The sequence below is a fragment of the Ammodytes marinus genome, assembly GCF_949987685.1.
Source record: "Ammodytes marinus genome assembly, chromosome: 9".
Lineage (NCBI taxonomy): Eukaryota > Metazoa > Chordata > Actinopteri > Uranoscopiformes > Ammodytidae > Ammodytes > Ammodytes marinus.
Genome location: NC_137213.1, coordinates 25,804,641 through 25,827,161, shown reverse-complemented (window position 1 = coordinate 25,827,161; position 22,521 = coordinate 25,804,641). Strand labels below are relative to the sequence as shown.

Below are 22,521 nucleotides of genomic sequence, written 5' to 3'. Positions count from 1 at the left end.
CTTCCACAATGAAGCACAAAACAAATGCAGAAATAAGTTTACTGGTTTACATGAGTGTTCAAGTCTTGTATCAGTTTTTAAATTACAAAACAAACGGTCCTAATATCAAATTGATTATCCCCTTATCTCGATACAACTCAAATTAACTTGTTTTCACAGGAAAACAGAGAGAAATAATGAATATAATAATTTGATTCCATGTCCTTTTGGAGCTTCTCTAAGTTTAGCACTTTTCACAAATAAAATCCACTATTGCATCACAAGAATAAAAGGTTAAAAATAACACCTTAAAAACATATAAACAACAAAAACACAGGCCACAAGGTGAAACAACTAATAATCAATTTCAACTCAAAATCAAGGTGACGACAATGTTCAACATGTTTTTCATCAAGTTTTAATAGTGTCAGCCAGCAAAAGTCAGGATGGATCTTACTCAAGTGACAACCGTTTGCAAAAAAAACGTACAGTACAGCTTTCTGTTTGCCCTCTTGTCAGCCAACACATTAAGCAACTCCATGCCCATACACAAAAATAATGCCTTTAACTAGCTAGATTGCTGCTGATTACATACTGCAATATGCTCTATGTAGCTGTACAATTAAGTGAAGATAGATCCCAAATCGTGATTTTCACGTACACATTTTATGAGCAGTTTTTTGCATTTACATGCAGTTACATGTGATTTTAAACTGGGATCGAGTGTTAAAGCATGCATTCTTAGCAGACTATGCCTGCCACATATTTGTTACAAAAAAAAACTATTCACATATTAACTCACTCCCTTCTGTGATAAATAACCAAGTGCTGAATCTTGACCAACATACTATCAATACTGGTACATTCAAATACAAACCAGACATTCGTGTGAGCATGCCAATTTGTACTTCTACAGAACAGTGCAAAACACAAAATTAATTCCTGAGACTAGTCAGTAATTAGTCCCTTCTTAACCTTGTGATTTTCACCACCTTAAGTGTCACATTTTTCCTCTCTTCACCATTTATTGGACAATTTTCTCTTACAACAGGAAAATATGTGCGATATATCTACAGCAAGATGTATTGTGAATCATCAATATTAGCAACACATAACACATGGACATACAGTATGTGCTCATTTGGTCAAGAAAAAAAAAAGGAAGAAATATGGCATTCAGTGGAATTTTTTCTTTTTAGCTGCACATAATTTAAACGCTCGGTTCTGAAAATAACCTGACACATGAGTTACTACAGTGCTAATAGAAATCTAAGAGCTCTTTATACAGTTTTGTACAACATGACAAACCTTTTTTGGACATGTTTTCCCTTCCCTCTGTCAGCTGTGAAAAAGGCTGCCACATAGCGGTAAAAGATGAGGTCCTCTGCTTGAATGCTTTCGAAAATAAAAAGTCAAGTGCAAAATTAAAAGGCTTTTTTTTTTCTTGAATGTTTTTTCCCCCCGTTGTTTTTTTTCTTCTGCCGAGAGCTCGATTTAAAGCGAGCGCGTCTCCATCTCGATCTTCTCCTCCGAATGTGAGGAATCAGGTTCCGGGTGGCTGACGTTCGGCCGCACCGTCACCAGCGGACCGCCGCCGTAGATCGAGTGGAGGAAGTTCCACGTTTCCTCAGAGATCTGCCCCGAGTCGGCTCCTACAGGGTCCACGCAAACACACACAGAAAACAATTACTTTTACAATGCAAGAGTAGGTCTAAGAAAAATTGTATTTCCTTTTATTTATCCAGCAAGATTTTGACTTCCAACATGTGGACAAAGATTTTAAAACAAATTTTCTACAGCCTAAAAACAGAGAAATAATAATACAACATGACAATATTAATATTAGTTTGTACCTTGTTTGAGTGTTAAATGGCCGTTCTTGCTCACTGTAATCTTGGAATTGTCGATTTGTCCCGGCGGATCTTAAAGAGGAACAAAGGCACTTAGATATACACAGGTAATATGAATGCTTGTTTTTCAGAGACACGTTTTACAATTCTAATTGTTTCAAAGAGCAATGATTTCAAAATGTCAAATGTTGTTGTCCCGCTATGAAAAGCAAATTGTTGCTCTCCAATTGCTACAGAGAGACAACAAATAGCACAGGAGCAGGAGTCAAAGAAGAGAAGAACAAAAAGACATTCGCAGCTGTGCCAGATGTAAGCTGCTATAAATAGATGTGACAATACAAAGCAAGGAAAGCGAAAAAAATTAGACTGACTGCAAGATACTGGAATATTTTAGACACTTCATTTTGCTTTCGCAGGAGGGAAACTTGACTCAGGGGACTGAAGCAAACTCTTTGGAGATAAATCAAAAGACGAAACGGGACTTGACAGTGTTCTTCAGCAGCTTTTGGTAACAGTCTGTCCTAGGATGTCCCATTGAACACAATATATATCCATAAAAATGCAGATTGTGATATTGTTTTAAAAAGGCAAAAAAACTTAAAAATCTAATTCAAACTACTATCGCAAGGCAGATAAATCATCAGCAGATATCAGAAGGAAACAAGGAGCATTTAAAAATGTATTTTTAACAGGAAAGGAGGGGGGTTGGGTTGGAAAATGGGGGGAAAAGGCAACACACTGTCTGTCCAATTACCATTGTCTTTTCCTTTGACAAATCCCTCCCACTCACGAAACCACTGCATGCTGATGCAGTATATGACCACCGGAGACTCCTCCTCCTGGAACGCCTTGTTCAGCTACAGAGGGGAAGGGGGAAGGGGGGGGGGGGGGAGACAAGAGGAGAGAGAAAAAAAATGATTAAGTAAGGATGAAAGGATTGAGATGACAGGAGATGGAAAAAAAACCTAATCAATTCTGTTTGGTAGATATTCCAATTAGAAGACAGTCTTAACACCACGCTGCAACAAATTCATCTTTCTTGGAAAATGACACAACCCCTGATCATCTTGCTATTTAATGGAGCCTCTTACACATATACGCACGGCGCACACACACACACACACACACACACACACACACACACACACACACACACACACACACACACACACACACACACACACACACACACACACACACACACACACACACACACACACACACACACACACACACACACACACACACACACACACTTTCACATAAGCACACACAGCACTTCTCTCTCCACTCTCTGAGTGGGCTGACTGAGCAGGCAATAACAGCTGTGTCTGTCCCAATGCATTAATGATAAGGCTTTCATCAGACCCACACCTCTCGTCTCCTGCAGAGGTGAAGGGCCACCATAGACACATGCAGCAGATTGACTAGTTCAAAAGACAGGAGAATAGGGGCGGGCAGACACACACACACACACACACACTGGTACTGGTCTGCATAGAGGCTCGATAAAACACAATGCACCACATTCTAACGCCTAATTCTACTCTATATCTCTCTTACTGCTCATGCTCTTGATGGTAATCATATTCGTTACAAAGGCTCACCCTGACAAACATGTCCAGCTCAGACTTGCGCCGTTTCTCCAGTTTCTCTATCTCAATCTGGCACGTGTGGCAAACGTACAGATGGTTGACAGCTGGTCCCCCTCCGTACCTGTGGGGAACAGTCCATGTTAACTCACACAGACGAAATGAACGCTACAAAAAAGGAATTTATACCGCAACTGTGAGTACACTGGGTAATGGGAAATTTGAGGATGTTTTTGGCATGCAGCGGGTCTCAATGCCGGCCTGTCTACTGTGCGTACCTGCTGTAAAGGTGATCCCACACATTCTGTGGCAGCATCACCACCAGGTCGTCGATGAATGTTGCTTTGTTTGGCGGCACACCTGTCCACACACAATGAAGCATCCATAAGACATTTGCTGTATTGATTCATGGTTCAACATAGGGTGACATCATCACTAGGATGGCATCATGATTCATGACCCAGTAAATTGTTTGTGTGTGTGTGCAGGTCAGTGACACTACACATAATATTTAAGGATAAGATACGAACTGTATAATGAAAGGTGACGCTTAAAATCTGGATAAATATGTAGAAACAATCATATAGTCTAGTTGGCCCTTACATTATTTAAATTAAAATGATTTAATGTTTATTATCTAGCCATTTAAAATGGAAAGGGGACTATATAAAAATGACCACTTCACAAAAATAATTATTTAAGTTTTTAGGCTGTTTATTTGAAAAATCTCTCCTGGGGAAAGATGCTGCCAGAGCCCCTAATATCGGCTTTGCGTGCCTAAATATATATTCCTCAAAATCCCCTTGGTCGTGATTGTGAACAGGAAATATCAACGAAGGGAAAAAGAAATCGTGTTAAGAAACTGTGAAAACCTTTGCATTTGCATTGAAAATAAAAAACTGGCAGAACTTCTGTAGCACAATCATGGTTCCTTTGCACTGATATTATCTCTACACTTACTGTCCAAACGCCGACTAGCCAGTTATATTATGTGCTCGTCTCCACAGGGGAGGAGAGAACACAACAACCTGCAGGTGCTTTCTGCTATTTACAGAATGAAACTGTGACCGCTGTAACAGCTCTATCATCGTTTAGCATTTTTTGCTACTTAATTTTCAATTCCATCTGGGGTTGAAAAGAAAAAAGGCCTTTGATTGGCACAAACCCTTTTTTAGAATCCTTCCCTCTTCACCATTAAAAAAAAAACTAGAAAGAGGGAGGATCTGTACAAAGACAAAAAAGAATCCTTTTGAAGTCGGCTATGTTGCAAAGGGGAATACTCCACGGCAAAGATGAAAGCCCAAGCTGTGTTGAGAGAGGATATAGCACAGTTTCTCCTCAAAACGCTTGTGTATGGGGTAAAAAAAAAAAAAAAAAAAAAATAACTATTATGACGTAGTGATACGTACCTCCATGCGAACAGAGGAAGTCGTCGTTGGAGATGGGCCCCGGCTCGGCGAAGGTCTTGAACTTGTTGAGCCACTGGCGTGAGATGTAGAACTGCATGAGGCTGGGCTCCATCATGTTGAACAGACCTGAAACCCTCCGCCGCTCTTTCAGCGCGTCGTCGTTGCTCTTTCTGGAGACGGGGACAGATATCACAGATTAAATCACTGCTGCAACTGAGTCAATCAATAGGAAGAAGTTAGTTATGAATATCAAAAAAAGCACGGTGAACACTTAAATGTGATAGGGATGAATTGGTTCTTGGTTATGACTGTCTGGGTTACTCTTGATGCCTTGTTTGTGTGTGTGTGTGTGTGTGTGTGCTTGAGTGCGTGCTTGAGTGCGTGCCTGAGTGTGTCTGTGTGTGCGTGTGTTGTTGACTTACTTATAGAAGAGCACATAAGCCTCTGCATTCTGGACGCATGATTCGGACACCTCGGTCACACTCTGGTCGTCGAATTCATACCACAGATTGTTGACATCATTCCTGCAGTACGCTATGTAGTGGCCACCTAGGGATCAGACCACACAGAATGTGTTAGAGCAACAGTCGTTAACATAACAAGAACATGTGGGATATTTGCTATTGGCTAACCCATGCAGGACACTCCAGTGTGCCAAACTCAAGGCAGACGACACTCACTAGTTATTAGTGTTCAAACTCCTAAGCAGCAGCGTTATGATTATTTACAACATCAATAACTGCAAGTAGATTTTTGCTTCAAAATGAATGTTACACTCAATGAGTCAATTCCACTAATCGGGTCAAAGAAATCAGTGTATGGCTTTTACAATGTAAATATTATTTTTATTTAGCTAGAAGAGACATACCAGTGTAAACAAGACAACACACTACAAGACAGAGGACAATACTTTGTGTGGCCCCACTCACTGCTGGCGGTGCCGTGGTGACAGATGACTGACAGCAGGTCGTAGTTGGAGGTCTGGGCGCAGTTGTCTTTGGCCAGGAAAGGCTGCAGGTCCAGGCCCTCTAGGGGGAAGGACACGTGGGTGCCGATCTTGGTGGAGAACATCAGCTCGTGTCTGAAGCGCTTCAAGTGGACACACAGAATCTGGAGCAGAAAAAGAAACGCACAAATAAGTTTTATTTTATGAATTCGGTGTGTGAAGATATTATGGGGAAATTATTTTTGGTTTATTCATGACATAAGGAATTAAGAGTTATCCGCATACCTCCGGCAAACTTTGCATTTTACAAAATTTTACTCCGTTTCGTAATCTAAGAGGGAAACAGATGGGCAATCATTAGAGACATTCAAGACAGTTGTTCTCTTTTTTCCCCATGTAATATAAATATACATTCAACAAAGTCGCTGAGGATTAGTCACTCACTTCTTGCATTTCTCACAGCTGTACATGTTGTCTCCTAGAAAACAAGCAACAACAAGCGCTCAGTTACTGAGACGTTAATCTGAATGTTTGTTTCTGCTACAATACATTTCCACTCACGTACTTACCCTTTAGTTCATCTCTGGCAAAGAAAGCTGCAAGACAGTCTTGTAGCGTAACCACGGGCCCCCAGAACCAACTAAGAACACAAACAAACAGAGGGGTGAATTTAACACAAACGAAGTAATAGATCCGCTAATGCCAGATAACTACAGTGTACACAATAACACCACACCTTTTGATGTATTCCATGACAAATGAGACCCAGCCCTGCGCTGCATAAGCTTCCCCACAGGAGCCTGCTTTGACCAGGGAGGTCTGGTGGGTGGCGGAGTGGAGCTTGGCCAGGTCTTCCTTCCCCGGGATGGGCAACGAGATATCCTGGAAGTTCTCCAGGGTCACAGATACCTGGCAACAGCACACACACACACACACACACACACACACACACACACACACACACACACACACACACACACACACACACACACACACACACACACACACACACACACACACACACACACACACACACACACACACACACACACACACACACACACGCACGCAGTAAAGATTAATCTTTGGTCACATTCAAATCCAATTTTTTTAAGTGTTTTATATTAAGAATAATCACTTTGTAGCAGAATATTACTCTTCCTAAAACGTGTATACCACAAGTTGGGGGTAGCCTCTGGGTCTCTGCGGGCCCCATTTCTCCATTTTTTTGTGTTACAAATAATTAAGTCTACAATTATTCACATGAATCTCTAGTGTTTATTAGGGTAGTATAACCAAGAACTTTCCACACAAAGTTAAAAAAGTAATACATCAGTGTCATCCGAGCGTAACACCAACATACATTTTTCTGCAACTTTGAAATAAATACGGAAGACACAATGTCCTGTTTTCCAGTGCTCCCCTTCTACTGCCCATCTCACCCTCTCAGGAATACCATGATATAAATAGGAAAAAAACAAACTAACAGTCCAAACTAACCCGATCGCAGGTGAGGCACTGGACTGAGCTGACAATGGTGCCGTCAAACACATCCGAGATGACACTGTGGTATTTCTTATGACGCCTGTGTTTCGCTGGGGAGAATGTGGTCACCGCTGTGGGAAGGCAGTGAGAGAAATGTGAGCATATTGTTTTTAACAGAATGTCATTACAGATGGGACACATAAGTAGAACTACCTCTACAAATCTACAATTTCAATCAAAGCGCTGAACCTAGGTACAAGTGCCTCTGAAGTACTATTCTTTTATATTTATTCATTTTATTTCTGTTACCTTTCTTGTGTGCGGAGTTGAGGTTGGGCCAGCCCGAGGAAGCTTTGGGCGGGCTGCTGGACATCTTGGGACCGTGTCCCTCCATCGGTACGGGACTCTGCGGTCTGGTGGCGTTGGCCATTTGGATGTCTGGGAAGGAGTCTGGCGGAGAGCAGGCCAAATATTAAAATGTTATGCTGAATATCAAAAAAAGGAAAGAAATGTCCACACAAACAGCTAACAGCTTCCAACTTAATGACTTTAATTGCGCAAAGAAGACACAACATTTCGACCGACAATTTCAAAGATCAAATTGTTGGTTGAAACATTGTGTCTTTGCACTATTAAATTGTCCTTGGAGCCGTAAGCCCATCTGTGGACATTTAAAAAAAAAAATTTACATTCTTTATCCTGCACCAACTACATCTGGATGAGCATAACATTGCGTTTTTAAACAGCATATCAAAAAGCCCAGGCCCATAAGCACATACACTGCTTAAAAACAAAACATGACATGTTTCTTCTTTTTCTTCTTCCATAATTACCTGAGTTCCTGCCTTGGACCTTGATGGCTCCCTGGCTACTGATAATGGGCGTGGTCTCATTGGTGGTGGTGGTTGTGTCCACGTCTTTGTCCATGTCCACTCCGGTGCTCCCGCCCATCACCCCTCCCCCGCTGACCCCAGACCTGTAGAAGTCATTGATCATGTTCTTCTCCTTCTGCCAGTCCCTGTTGGTCTGGATCTCGTCCGGCTCTGGGATCAGCATCATCTCCGCTTCGTTGGTCTCGTCCATGGTCGTGACGTTGTTGTTGTTGTTGCCGTGCGTTGTGGCTTCGTTGTCGGCGCGGTCGCTGCTGCTGCCACACGACTCACAGGACTGGAAGTCGTTGTCAGACTGCTGGCTGCGGTTGTCCTCCTCCGGCCCGCTGCTGTCCACGCTCACGCCCGCAGACTGGTCGTACGGCTCCAGCACAGGCTCCTTCAGCTCCTCGTGCAGCTGGTCCATCAGGCAGCGCAGAAACTCCTGTGAATCCTGGAGAGAAATTGAGTTTGAGATAGAAAATTAGATTGAGTTCAGGAAGCTTTGTAGAAGGTTTTATGCTGTTAATTTGGTCACAGTAGTCTGTGAAAAAATTGTTACTTTCCCTTTTTCTTTTTTTCTAATGTGTATTCTGTACTTGATGTATTTTAATCTTGATGTATTTCTTGACCCTGTGAATCACTTTGAGTGGCCTTTTGTCTGAATTGTGCAAAACAAATACATTTGCCTTGCCTTACTTTCCTTCCCGCTTGTTGTCAAAATCCCTTTTTGTCAAAGTCAGTGAATTTCTCCTCACAATGGGCTAATAAAAAGTGATTTTGACAACAAGCGTTCTACAGTATCACTGACTCCACCTTCAAATGATCAGTGAAAGAAATGAAAAGGTAGGGGAATGTATTCAGTTTGGGGCAAAAATCAAAATGTTCAAAATGTACAAAATCACTAATTCTTGGAAACAATAATTGAGCTTGACAGACACAGAAAAGCTTTCCAAAAGCAATTTTTTTCTCTCCCCTATTAAACAACAGCTTAACCTCCTTGTTTATCCAAATTCTGCGTCACAGAAAAAAAAAACTAAACGCTCATGAATGTATAATAATCGTACGTAATGAGCCTCAAGACATCCAATCTCCCTTCTCCAGCCAAATGAACGCTCGTCTCCTAGGAGCGGGAATGTTGACTTCATACATAGCGATTGTTAATTCCAAGGCCGTGCAGCCCAGCGTGGCGTGACAAATGAATATTCCTCAGCTAACTCCTCTGTACAAACTCTGGCAAGCCAAGAGGAAACAGGCCTTCTAATCATTTCGCCACTCAGCCTTATAAATCCCTTATTTATAGACACCAGACAAAAAGGCGAGACGTGCTCCAGTAAAAGTGTTCGCTTCAAATCCTTTTGTAACTATAGCACGTAACTCTCTTTTTCTTTTCAAGCACCACCTGGAATCAACTCAAGCAATTTACCTTAGGGGGCTTAATGTGTGCGTTTGTGTGTGAATGAGAGTCAGAAGCTCAGAGCTAGTAATTGCAAGGTGGAGGATTTCAGTTTATCTGGCTGAGTGATTTGAGCTGGAGCTAATGTAAAAGCTGTAAAAGAAATGAGCATTGAGGTTTATGGAGTGGAAGTGACTGTGTCAGAGAAACAATGGCTCGACAAATTCATTCTCAAAGGTGCAGTGAGTAACAACGTTTATTTTAGCGGCATCTAGTGGTGAAAAATATATATTGTAACGCTCCCTTGCTTACATATGGAAGAGTTTATTAGACTTTAATATCTGTGAAAGCAAAACAGTTTTGTAAAAGCACAGAAGACAATTGACAAGTGTGTATCATGATTCACACGTATTTCACTATCCACAAACCTGTAATTTTTGACTTGCAAATATGTAGAACTTACTCTGAAAATACAAAGTCATATTTACGCATTTACGGATCTGTTTCTGCTTGTGAAAAGGGGTTTGCATATTTGTGGATTGCCTCCTGTGAGTTTGTGAGCCACATTACATTTTTACATAATTTTGTCCAACTTCTACCACCGAGATCTGTAGAACAAGCGTTACAAATGTGAAGTGCAATAATTTGTATGTGTGTAATTGTGTTTTGTAAAGTTATATCCACACAAAGAAAAAGCGATTTGCAAATATGTAGAATTTAGTCTGTAAATGTGTATTTTAATTTTGCATAATTTTTTAATTTTTTTTTAATGCAAATAGTTTCACCACAAAAAAAGACATGTCAACTCTTATTTACACATTTACAGAACCATTTCTACATGTGAAACTGGCTCTGCGCATTTGTGGATCGCTTCCTGTGCGCTCACGGAATATTGTCCCATTCGTGCCGCAGGGATCTGCAAAACGGCACCTGTAAAATGAGACCTGTATTTTGAATTCTGTACTTTAGGTGCAGTTAGACAGGTCCACCAGCAGATGGCGCACTCGCGGCGCAGCCTTTATCTATCGGCGAACCACATGGTCCCCTTGACCAATCAAAGGAGCTTGTTTAGGGGCGGCCACCTCATTGGTTCATTTGGAGGCCTGTCACACGAACAGAGGAGCGAAAAAAAGCTGTCCACAGCTCAAGCTCATTCTCGAGTTCGTCGGACATTATTCCTCGTTAGTGAGCAGGAAAGCAGCTGGCTGCAGACTAGCGGAGCTGAGTATCGGTGATAAGAGAGGTATGTTGTTATGCTGACCCACTATTATACTATCATACAGTAGTTTGTGCGCTGGTCACCTGCGAGGGTAATCAGCATTTCTTGCTAGGCTATTTAGCGAGCTAGCTGACATGTTACACACTAAGCATGATTATTTGAGTTTGTCGCCATCATTTTTAGCACACAGACATGCCGCGACCCGCGACAGGCAAAGCTTCTCCCTTTCATATAATATTTCAATTGTAATACAACAATATGCCAACTAATTAGATGGTCATTTAAATGCAGGCTATACATGTGTGGGGCATACCTCTAAAAAAAATTAACGTTTTACTCTTAGTAATATGTGTGTTGGTCACCTCCTGTGTATCTAGTAAATGGTGTTACAGGGTTAAAGTGATAGTATTGTGAGCTTGGTGTAGTTAAAGAATTGCAGTAACATTGCCAAAGTATTGTGATCAGATGAGTTTCATAATTATGCACTTCAGGGGAGATTGCCATTATAAGAATTTAGCATGGTAAAACATGATTAGCATCACCTTGTTTATTTTTATATTATCCATAGTTTACAACGTAACACATGCTGTCAAAGAAAGGTACTACAAGCCTCCCCCTGACTGTTATGGTGCTTTCAGCTAGACCTGATTTAAAATAAAATAATGCTAAGAATACCAAGAGCCAGTAGAAGTGTAATGAGATTGTTATTAAAACATGTATATTCGTGTCACATGATTGTGTAACCTATAAGGTTACTGTCATTCTTGTAACATATGGTATTTTTCCTCCTTTAGGAAATGCTGCTGAATCATTGACTGACTGCACTACGGACCAGCAAAGCTGTCACCATGGTGCACCTGTGGACCTAGACCATCTCCAGTTTATACTGTTACGGGACCAAACCAACTTCAGATCCCACATGCAAATCATTGGTTATGTGAAGGGTCATCTCTCTCATATCCCGGTTAAAATTACCCTATAGATATCACACTCAAGGACTAAAGGCAGTGCATTAACCCAATGCTCATTACTTGGTTACCCATGTACATTTTGCATTAGTCCATTGTATACAAGTTGGAAAATTACAGAAATAAAATAAACAAGTGAATGTATTTGAGCATATGGTTTCATGTTTTGCATGTTGATGAAGTGGGATGTTCCACTTGCTTCCACTCATGTCAGCCCTGGGAATCTCCCAGCCAATCCAGAATTTGACCATTTTAAAGCTTGTGGAAGTGCAAACGACTAAAGGACTGTACTAACAATTACCAAAGAACTGGAAACGGAGATAATTGAGTAACTGCATGCTTGACACAGACACATACGGCTAGTTTGAAAATGGTTAAGTGGTGAAAATATTGTATTTATACTGTACACATTTTATTTGTTTTAGGGGGTAATTGTTTTTTGCTGCTTGCCCTGTTCACAGGCGTTACATTGCTATGCTCGGGCACTCCTGCCTGCTTGTACAAACTGTGTGATGTCGACCACAATCTACTGCAGCTAAAACACAATGACTATGGATAACCAAATTCTGCAAATAATCTGAACTGAATCCAAACACTGTATCCTGAGGATGTATGTTTATTTGACATGTTTCTTTACTTTTTATGCATCGCTATGGACCCATTTGTGAATCTGAAATAAATTATGGATATCCCTTGAATGGCCACATAGTGTGTTGCTGTGAGTTCACTTTGTCCATGGGCCAGACCAGAAATCGGTACAATCTTGGTGCTCATGTGCACCTCTCGAATATGTATTGATGCGATATACCTTTTATATTTTAAGCTTTATGGTGGTTTTCCCCTCTTACAGCAAAAGTAAGAGCTAGTCATTGAAGGTGAGACACTGCAGGGGAATAGGATATGTTATATTTGTAGATATCATCTTGAAACTTTTCCAGTTGATTACTAGCATTAAAACAATTCGTTTTTGTGTTACCATTTGTTCAGAAATGCTTTATAAATATTCTATTCTGACTGCAGAGATGCTAATTCACGGAAAGGGGTGCATAAAGGGCAACTAGTGAGCTCTTGTAAAGCTGTTGGGAAAGTCCTAAGCCCTCAATTAATTAACATGCTGAAAATTGCTTTTAATTTAAAGGCTCTAGCCATCCTGGCTTTATCCAACATCTATATTTTGGTTTGATTTTGCTTTTGCAAATGTTCACAAAATAAGTCACTGTATCCTGAGGATGGATGTTTATTTGACATGTTTCTTTACTTTTTGGCATTGCTATGGACCTATTTGTGAATCTGAAATAAAGAATGATTGGTAGGGTGAGTTGCCCTAATGTGGGACACTGCCTAATGTGGGACACCTAAGGTCTAGAGCATTTATCTTTTATTTCTAACACATGTAGATAGATAATATTGTTGTCAAATCCAAGCAGGGGTTCCCTGTGATTGAAATCACATGAATTTACAATTTTGGGGAACCCCTGCTTGGATTTGAATAGAATATTTATAAAGCATTTCTGAACAAATGGTAACACAAAAACGAATTGTTTTAATGCTAGTAATCAACTGGAAAAGTTTCAAGATGATATCTACAAATATAACATATCCTATTCCCCTGCAGTGTCTCACCTTCAATGACTAGCTCTTACTTTTGCTGTAAGAGGGGAAAACCACCATAAAGCTTAAAATATAAAAGGTATATCGCATCAATACATATTCGAGAGGTGCACATGAGCACCAAGATTGTACCGATTTCTGGTCTGGCCCATGGACAAAGTGAACTCACAGCAACACACTATGTGGCCATTCAAGGGATATCCATAATTTATTTCAGATTCACAAATGGGTCCATAGCGATGCATAAAGAGTAAAGAAACATGTCAAATAAACATACATCCTCAGGATACAGTGTTTGGATTCAGTTCAGATTATTTGCAGAATTTGGTTATCCATAGTCATTGTGTTTTAGCTGCAGTAGATTGTGGTCGACATCACACAGTTTGTACAAGCAGGCAGGAGTGCCCGAGCATAGCAATGTAACGCCTGTGAACAGGGCAAGCAGCAAAAAACAATTACCCCCTAAAACAAATAAAATGTGTACAGTATAAATACAATATTTTCACCACTTAACCATTTTCAAACTAGCCGTATGTGTCTGTGTCAAGCATGCAGTTACTCAATTATCTCCGTTTCCAGTTCTTTGGTAATTGTTAGTACAGTCCTTTAGTCGTTTGCACTTCCACAAGCTTTAAAATGGTCAAATTCTGGATTGGCTGGGAGATTCCCAGGGCTGACATGAGTGGAAGCAAGTGGAACATCCCACTTCATCAACATGCAAAACATGAAACCATATGCTCAAATACATTCACTTGTTTATTTTATTTCTGTAATTTTCCAACTTGTATACAATGGACTAATGCAAAATGTACATGGGTAACCAAGTAATGAGCATTGGGTTAATGCACTGCCTTTAGCCCTTGAGTGTGATATCTATAGGGTAATTTTAACCGGGATATGAGAGAGATGACCCTTCACATAACCAATGATTTGCATGTGGGATCTGAAGTTGGTTTGGTCCCGTAACAGTATAAACTGGAGATGGTCTAGGTCCACAGGTGCACCATGGTGACAGCTTTGCTGGTCCGTAGTGCAGTCAGTCAATGATTCAGCAGCATTTCCTAAAGGAGGAAAAATACCATATGTTACAAGAATGACAGTAACCTTATAGGTTACACAATCATGTGACACGAATATACATGTTTTAATAACAATCTCATTACACTTCTACTGGCTCTTGGTATTCTTAGCATTATTTTATTTTAAATCAGGTCTAGCTGAAAGCACCATAACAGTCAGGGGGAGGCTTGTAGTACCTTTCTTTGACAGCATGTGTTACGTTGTAAACTATGGATAATATAAAAATAAACAAGGTGATGCTAATCATGTTTTACCATGCTAAATTCTTATAATGGCAATCTCCCCTGAAGTGCATAATTATGAAACTCATCTGATCACAATACTTTGGCAATGTTACTGCAATTCTTTAACTACACCAAGCTCACAATACTATCACTTTAACCCTGTAACACCATTTACTAGATACACAGGAGGTGACCAACACACATATTACTAAGAGTAAAACGTTAATTTTTTTTAGAGGTATGCCCCACACATGTATAGCCTGCATTTAAATGACCATCTAATTAGTTGGCATATTGTTGTATTACAATTGAAATATTATATGAAAGGGAGAAGCTTTGCCTGTCGCGGGTCGCGGCATGTCTGTGTGCTAAAAATGATGGCGACAAACTCAAATAATCATGCTTAGTGTGTAACATGTCAGCTAGCTCGCTAAATAGCCTAGCAAGAAATGCTGATTACCCTCGCAGGTGACCAGCGCACAAACTACTGTATGATAGTATAATAGTGGGTCAGCATAACAACATACCTCTCTTATCACCGATACTCAGCTCCGCTAGTCTGCAGCCAGCTGCTTTCCTGCTCACTAACGAGGAATAATGTCCGACGAACTCGAGAATGAGCTTGAGCTGTGGACAGCTTTTTTTCGCTCCTCTGTTCGTGTGACAGGCCTCCAAATGAACCAATGAGGTGGCCGCCCCTAAACAAGCTCCTTTGATTGGTCAAGGGGACCATGTGGTTCGCCGATAGATAAAGGCTGCGCCGCGAGTGCGCCATCTGCTGGTGGACCTGTCTAACTGCACCTAAAGTACAGAATTCAAAATACAGGTCTCATTTTACAGGTGCCGTTTTGCAGATCCCTGCGGCACGAATGGGACAATATTCCGTGAGCGCACAGGAAGCGATCCACAAATGCGCAGAGCCAGTTTCACATGTAGAAATGGTTCTGTAAATGTGTAAATAAGAGTTGACATGTCTTTTTTTGTGGTGAAACTATTTGCATTAAAAAAAAATTAAAAAATTATGCAAAATTAAAATACACATTTACAGACTAAATTCTACATATTTGCAAATCGCTTTTTCTTTGTGTGGATATAACTTTACAAAACACAATTACACACATACAAATTATTGCACTTCACATTTGTAACGCTTGTTCTACAGATCTCGGTGGTAGAAGTTGGACAAAATTATGTAAAAATGTAATGTGGCTCACAAACTCACAGGAGGCAATCCACAAATATGCAAACCCCTTTTCACAAGCAGAAACAGATCCGTAAATGCGTAAATATGACTTTGTATTTTCAGAGTAAGTTCTACATATTTGCAAGTCAAAAATTACAGGTTTGTGGATAGTGAAATACGTGTGAATCATGATACACACTTGTCAATTGTCTTCTGTGCTTTTACAAAACTGTTTTGCTTTCACAGATATTAAAGTCTAATAAACTCTTCCATACTTACACCTCCAGTTTGGAGATTTTATAGAAGCTACGGTGGCCTTCAAGGACAAGAACATCCACCATTGCCTCAAGTCACAATATCGAGTGATCAGGTAAAAATGTATAGAGTTATTTATTCTATTGTACTTCTTCATCTTCCAACAGGTGCATTTCCTGCGACACCCACTGGATTGTGGATGAATGTGTTAAGTTTGTTCAACTGTGCTACAGTAGAAACATTGTGCAACATGTTGGCACACCCTGCTAATATAGTAGATATCAAAAGCCCATTCTAAGATATATAAAAAACTTATCAAAGCATACTTATGAAAAGGATTTTCCATTTATATCAAGTCTGTTCTGAGAAACACCAATTCCCTATACACATTGCACTTTTAAAGGAAAATACTCAAAAAGGGAGAACTTTTTTTGGATTGCATGCTGGGCCAATTACTGTATATCAAAGTCTCTGACGACTAGGAACAGTGTCTCCATGTTTTATTTATGTAACGGATGTGCGCACATGTACTCAAGTTGCACATTTATATCACCATCTGCAAACGCACACCCACCTGCTGAGAATATCCTCTAAACATGGGATTCACGGATTTGATCCCCTGGAACAAGTTGGTCGGCACCACATAGGAGGGTCTGCAATAAGACAGAACACAGGCTGCTTAGCGAAACAATGTAAGACAAAAAAGGCCACGATAAAGTCTGGTGTGATGGTGTGAGTTTGAAGTCAAAACTAACTGCTGCAGGAAATGTGAATTGGGGTTTGGCTGTGGATGCTGAGTTTAGTTATTCTAAAAAAAATGGGAAACAAATAAAATAAAATAATTTAAAAAATGTAAGTGACATGCTGTTTCGAGTTTCAAAGAGGAGCGATCCAAACAACAGCCATTAAAAGCGGGAGACCTATACCTGTTCTTGTGCCAAAGGTCTGACACGAGTTTCTGGTAGCTTTTGCAGAGTGCGGGCTTCTTGTCCGTCCTCACCATGCCGCCACATTCAAGGAAGAACTGTGTCAAGGGCGGGCTGCAGTGGAAAAGAGGATGCACATATCAACACCAAATAAGCTTTTACTGATAATAGACCGGTTATAAGCACCAAAAAGCTTGCAATGTGGTGGCTAAACTTAAAAAAAAATATATTTAATCACTCAATAACTCCAAGAGAAGGGGCTAGGTTTTGATAGAATATGTCTGTATGTATGTTGACAAATATGGAAGAAAATGAAGTGAGGTTGAATATAAGCATTTTGGCACATTGTTGTCTTCTGCTTATATTTTTTAATAACTTATTTTCCTAATCACATGGCATTTCTCTTGTAGAGTAATACATCACAAATCCCCAGATGTACTGGCACACGGGAGAAAACAGCTTGAAGAGTGGAGGGAAATCAGATTATTGCTAAACAAACAAACACAAGAACCTAGAAAGAAAGAAAGTGAAACAGCTGATTTTGATGGATACAGAGTGCACCAGAATGTGCAAGCAGGGGACAAACCAGAGAATGAATAAGGCATGGACTGTTCCCTTCCCTTGGCAGGAGGAGAAGTCCTTCCAAGTGAATAATGACCCGACAGGAAGCGAGAAGAGGCAGCGCTCACACAAACAGACATCAAAGGGGGAGTTTCAGAAAGGCTCCCTGGTTTCTGCAGCTGCGTGACTCAGTTTTTTTTTTCTACTATTTTAGGAGCGTGATTTAGATTGCAAATTTTGACCCACATTTCCTCCCACTTATCCAGACGAGGCATCTTAAAGCCCCATGTAAACCCAAATCCACTAAATCCTTGTTCCAACAGTGTCATTTGGGGGAGTTAGTTGCATGATAGTCCGCATCTGAAAAGGCATTATTTAGGGATATTTGTCAATACAAATTAAAGATGTTGTCATTTAAGTTTGATTAACTGGGGGTAGAATAGTATTAGGAAAAAGGAGGAAGGAGTTTTAGTGTACTTTTTGCTGTTATATTAGAAATTAAAATTGAAAAAGTAAGTAATATATATCAGCTGTCTCGGGCTCTGCAGTCGAAACCCTCATTTAAGTGAGAGCACCGACAGTCCACTCATAAAGAATGAATCAGAAAGATTGGCATTTCAATAAACAATACAAAATGCGACAGACTCACAGTAATACGGGACGCATAAAAAGACAGGCTTAAAAACGAAAAGGCGAAAGAGGACGAGTAGAGAGAGGAGAGATCGGGAGAAGGAGTTCATTTGTAACAGAAGACCCCACAGGGACCCACAAAACGCCTTTTCTTCCGTCTCAAATGGTGCACTGCAGCAGTCTTCACTCAGGACCGGGCAGACAGCGAATAAAACAGTAAACGGCAACTGAAAACCGCAGCACGAGTGGACATAGTTGTGTAAATTTGTCATATATTTGACATATCCTTTAATTGTGTGTTCATGTATGTGCAGAAGACTTCGTTTTAGTTAAGAAAGGGTTTGTAGTAATTAGGAAAATAAGTTTGGACATGAGGGATAAGGAACGAATTAACTTATAGGACGGCTACTGCTCACAAAGGATAATAAAAGCCAGAACAAATGACCCAAGGAGAGAGGGGGGGGAAGCTAAACCTAAAGTCATTTGACTGTCATATGACTGCTTAATAATCTTGTAAACCCACATAAAAAGTACATGCCAAAGTATTATGTGAACTACCCATCTATGTATGTACTGTATGTATGTTAGTGCTCTGTACCATGGTAATGTCACATGCCATAAATGTATTAAATATAACAAACTTGTTATTTGCATGATTAATGTGTTCATTTTTCAAGGGAACTCAATTTGCCACAACAGAAAGGTAAAATGCAGAAGCAGCGAGGAGCATGTAAGTGAAGTGAGAGAGATAGATTTGGGGACAGAAGAGACAGGTTTACAAAGGACTCACCAGTTGGACAGGGCCTGGAGGGCAGCGTTCATGTAGCAGGTGTTTCCAATGTTCTTCAGCCCCGTCAGACCTGCAAAATGGGGACACATGGTGAATTAAAACAAGCCACTCATCAAATACTTGTAAAATGTCGATGGAAAGAGTATCTTCTACATTGCATAAGAAAAGCAAATTTGAGAAATGTATTCACGATGAACATCAGAAAAGTTGGTATTCTTGGAAAATGTAAGTCAAGCTGAAACTTAAAATATGTGTATCACGTCTGTCAGTTCAGATGGAATTGAAAAACGACTATGCTAACAGGTCAAAGTACCGGTATAAAAATTGGCTAAATATATGAGCTGTGTGTAACAGCCACTGAAGCTAAACTAACTTCCCCATTGTTTTTACAACACACAGAGGATTTGTGTTTTCGTTTGTCTTACAAAGCGTATTTACTCTCTCATCTCTTATAATCTGTATTTGTGACTCAAATAACCAAAGGCAGTGACTGGTGCCAACGCCTGTGCTGACACCACATGAGGTCTAACACAACATATGCCATTTGGTGGAGCTTGTGTTTGTGTCGCACTGCACTGAATGGAAACATTATTTGCACTGGTGGCTCCAGAGGGACTGAGGCCTTTAGCAATGAACTGTCAGTGCTAAGCTCAACCCTCTGAGCCACACACTAGATGTCTGTAGTCCTGCCTAGGGGCTGTGTGCTGCTTTCTGTTGCAAATTTGTTTGCAAAACGTAAAAAGAAAGGTCTTAAAACTCTCCTTACAACTGCAGAGCTTGCCTGAGAATCATAACATTATTGATCTTTATAATGTCAAAGTAATGCAATTGAAGTGTTCTGTACATTCATGGGCACATTGCAAAAATAAACTGCTAATGGCTAATTCAGCATACTTTAAATGGAGCCAATTTACAATAGTGTAAAAATAGTGTGTTAATAGTGTTAACACAGCTTTTCTATTTTCTGAAGATATCATTGTAATAAATCATCTATCAGAACCAATGTGGTGGACTATACTGACTTAATAACTTCCTAACATCAACTAATTATTAATGAATTTAGTAGCAACACTTTCTCCGTGTCAGCTGACCTCTGGCTCGCAGTTCATCCTCCTCCTCCGTCTCCATGTCCAGGTCCTCACAGGCTCCATTAGGGGGCACCCTCAGAGAGGTGGGGCTCCCAGGGGCCCTGCTGTTCTCCTGGAGCAACAACACAACACAATCATAAACTCATCATAAAACTCTGCTCTTGTAAATGAATGACTGCATATTTGCGATAGTTCAACTGATAGTCCGGCGGAAATTGTTATCATACATTGTTGCATAGCTAAGCAGTTATGAAGTAAACAAGAAATGAAACATATCTATTCAGACAAAATGGACTACATTTAAAGGTCACCTATTATGCAAAATGCAACTTTTCCAGGTTTTTTCAACATTGATATGGGTCCCCCGGTGTGACTACAGACTCCCAAGGAAAAAACAACCCTCTCTCCCCTTAGGATGTCATAAGGGGAAGAGCCACGTCGCCTGCATTTCTAACCTAACTTAGCTCTACCACCACCTGTGATAAGCACACCCCTGAGATACCCCTGAGATACCCCTGAGATACCCCTGAATCTAACTGGCAGTTTCAATAAAACCACCAGTTAGACTTCAGGGCTTTTTGGAAGGCGGGGCTTAAAGAGTCAGGATCTAAAACTAGTAGCCTTTCAGACAGAGGCTGAAAAGAGGAGATTTTGCAATAGTACTGTCGGAAATAAAAAAAGATTTTTTTGGACACCACACCATGAAAACAGCTTCTAGTAGAAACCCAAATGACAATTTTGAACCTAAAGAAAATAGCATGATATGTGACCTTTAACGTCTTCTCAGGAATTAACTTGAATGATATCACTTGCTGTGGTTGAATGTTAGACCAGCTTTATGACTAAACCATAGCTGTGATCCGTAAAGGCCATAAAACACTGTGACACACGTGTGATGGGGGAACCTGACACTCACCTGACCAGAGCTCAGCGAAGAAGGGAGCGGTTTGCTGTTGACGTAGGGAGATTGAGGGCCTAGTTTACGCTCCAGGAACACCTCCTTGCCGCAGGCGTAGCACCACACTCGCAGCGTGGTCAGGTTCACCGTGAGGTTGTGCCTCGTCTCCTGCACACAAACACATTTAGTGGATGCACCGGGCTGCACAAACAAAGCCAAACAACAAGAAGACAGTGTTAATATTTATCCATGAGCAGCTGATAAGAGCAGCACACGGGCACCGCTTCTTATCTGAACGAGAAGCTCCTCAATCTCAGACACAATCTACAACTCACACCACTTCCGATTAGAGAACAGGTTGTTTTTCCTCTTATGTAACAAATACAGGTGTGTCTGCCTGATAGTGTGCAAATCTTTATGGAAAATTCCGCAGCAGCTGAAATTTTTTTTCCCTCAAGCATTATGCAAGGCCAAATAAGGTTCCTTAAGATCATACCTATGTCTGTCCTATATTGATAATATATAACAATGGTCTAGTTTCTATGACTTGCAAAATATTGATTCAATAGTTTGAAGAAAACCTTTACAAACCTAGAAGTTTGGTGGTGCACAAAGGGACTGAAACACAAAACAACTCCAAACCACTTTCGAATCAACTGCAATGCAACAAAAACTGCAGGCAAGCAGAACAATAGCACTGTTTCTTCTGACTATCGCCATTATAATTTTTTCCCGTTTGCGAGCACGTAAACATGGAATAAAGACTGCAAGAATTGTATTGATCAAATAATTGTTAGGCCTATGAATTTAACAATGCCAACCAAAATTATCATATTCTCACATTTTCAAATTGCTTGTTTTGTTGAACACAAAGAGATTTAGTTTACCATCACAAAAGACGAAAAAAAGCTGACAATCCTCCCAATGGAGAAGCTGGAACCACCAAATCAGTTTTGGCGTTTGAGCTTGGACATTAAATGATACTCAACAAGTTCTAATTGTTTCCAGGGAACCCTAACACACACAAAAATAATCCTTCCCAAACCCCAACATATGAAACTAAAAAATACTAAAATATAATTCCGTATTTAATATTTTGCTTGTGTGGTGTGATCTTAGACACTAGTTCTGAGCTGAACACCATCTCAGGTAAGAGATGTAGGTAGAAAAGACTGAGTCAAAGTTGAATCAGGGTAGATTAGATTTTTTTCCCGCTGTGGAAATGTGTTTGAGTTCCGTTGACCCACTGCTGACAAACACCGGCATGCCTGGCAGGTGGACACGAGAGAACGTGAGCAGACAGACCGACCGACCCATTCACCCAGTCGCCCAGTCTCCCCTGCATTATTCATCAGAGCTGCATTAGCCTTCACACACAGAAGGGACACACCAGACTGAGCACTGCCATGACGCTCCGTCCACTCAATAATTCAAGAAGGAAAGTACAGCAGGTGGGGCCATTAATAACACCCTGGGTTTACAGAGGCTCAGAGGAAGATTTTACGAGCCCGCATTATGTGTTGTATTAAAGGGAACTGTTTTTTAGCTCATTGTGATCATTT

At 40.5% G+C, this 22,521-nt stretch overlaps 1 protein-coding gene across 1 annotated transcript in view; it reads right to left on the bottom strand.

Annotated features, from left to right (window-relative positions):
* Window positions 1-411: 411 nt before the first annotated feature.
* Window positions 412-22,521, bottom strand: part of usp33 (ubiquitin specific peptidase 33) — a 29,577-nt gene continuing 7,467 nt past the window's right edge. The window contains exons 5-24 of the mRNA XM_080033606.1: window positions 20,978-21,127; window positions 20,065-20,173; window positions 18,974-19,043; window positions 16,993-17,106; window positions 16,641-16,719; window positions 8,095-8,584; window positions 7,571-7,711; window positions 7,277-7,392; window positions 6,513-6,685; window positions 6,346-6,416; window positions 6,221-6,254; window positions 6,062-6,107; window positions 5,760-5,940; window positions 5,253-5,379; window positions 4,831-5,000; window positions 3,700-3,781; window positions 3,437-3,545; window positions 2,584-2,686; window positions 1,833-1,901; window positions 412-1,631 (exon numbers count right to left, since the gene is read on the bottom strand). Of these exons, the coding sequence (XP_079889732.1) occupies window positions 1,474-1,631; window positions 1,833-1,901; window positions 2,584-2,686; window positions 3,437-3,545; window positions 3,700-3,781; window positions 4,831-5,000; window positions 5,253-5,379; window positions 5,760-5,940; window positions 6,062-6,107; window positions 6,221-6,254; window positions 6,346-6,416; window positions 6,513-6,685; window positions 7,277-7,392; window positions 7,571-7,711; window positions 8,095-8,584; window positions 16,641-16,719; window positions 16,993-17,106; window positions 18,974-19,043; window positions 20,065-20,173; window positions 20,978-21,127 (2,592 nt within the window). The 3' untranslated portion in view covers window positions 412-1,473. The remainder of the gene's footprint in view (window positions 1,632-1,832; window positions 1,902-2,583; window positions 2,687-3,436; window positions 3,546-3,699; window positions 3,782-4,830; window positions 5,001-5,252; window positions 5,380-5,759; window positions 5,941-6,061; window positions 6,108-6,220; window positions 6,255-6,345; window positions 6,417-6,512; window positions 6,686-7,276; window positions 7,393-7,570; window positions 7,712-8,094; window positions 8,585-16,640; window positions 16,720-16,992; window positions 17,107-18,973; window positions 19,044-20,064; window positions 20,174-20,977; window positions 21,128-22,521) is intronic.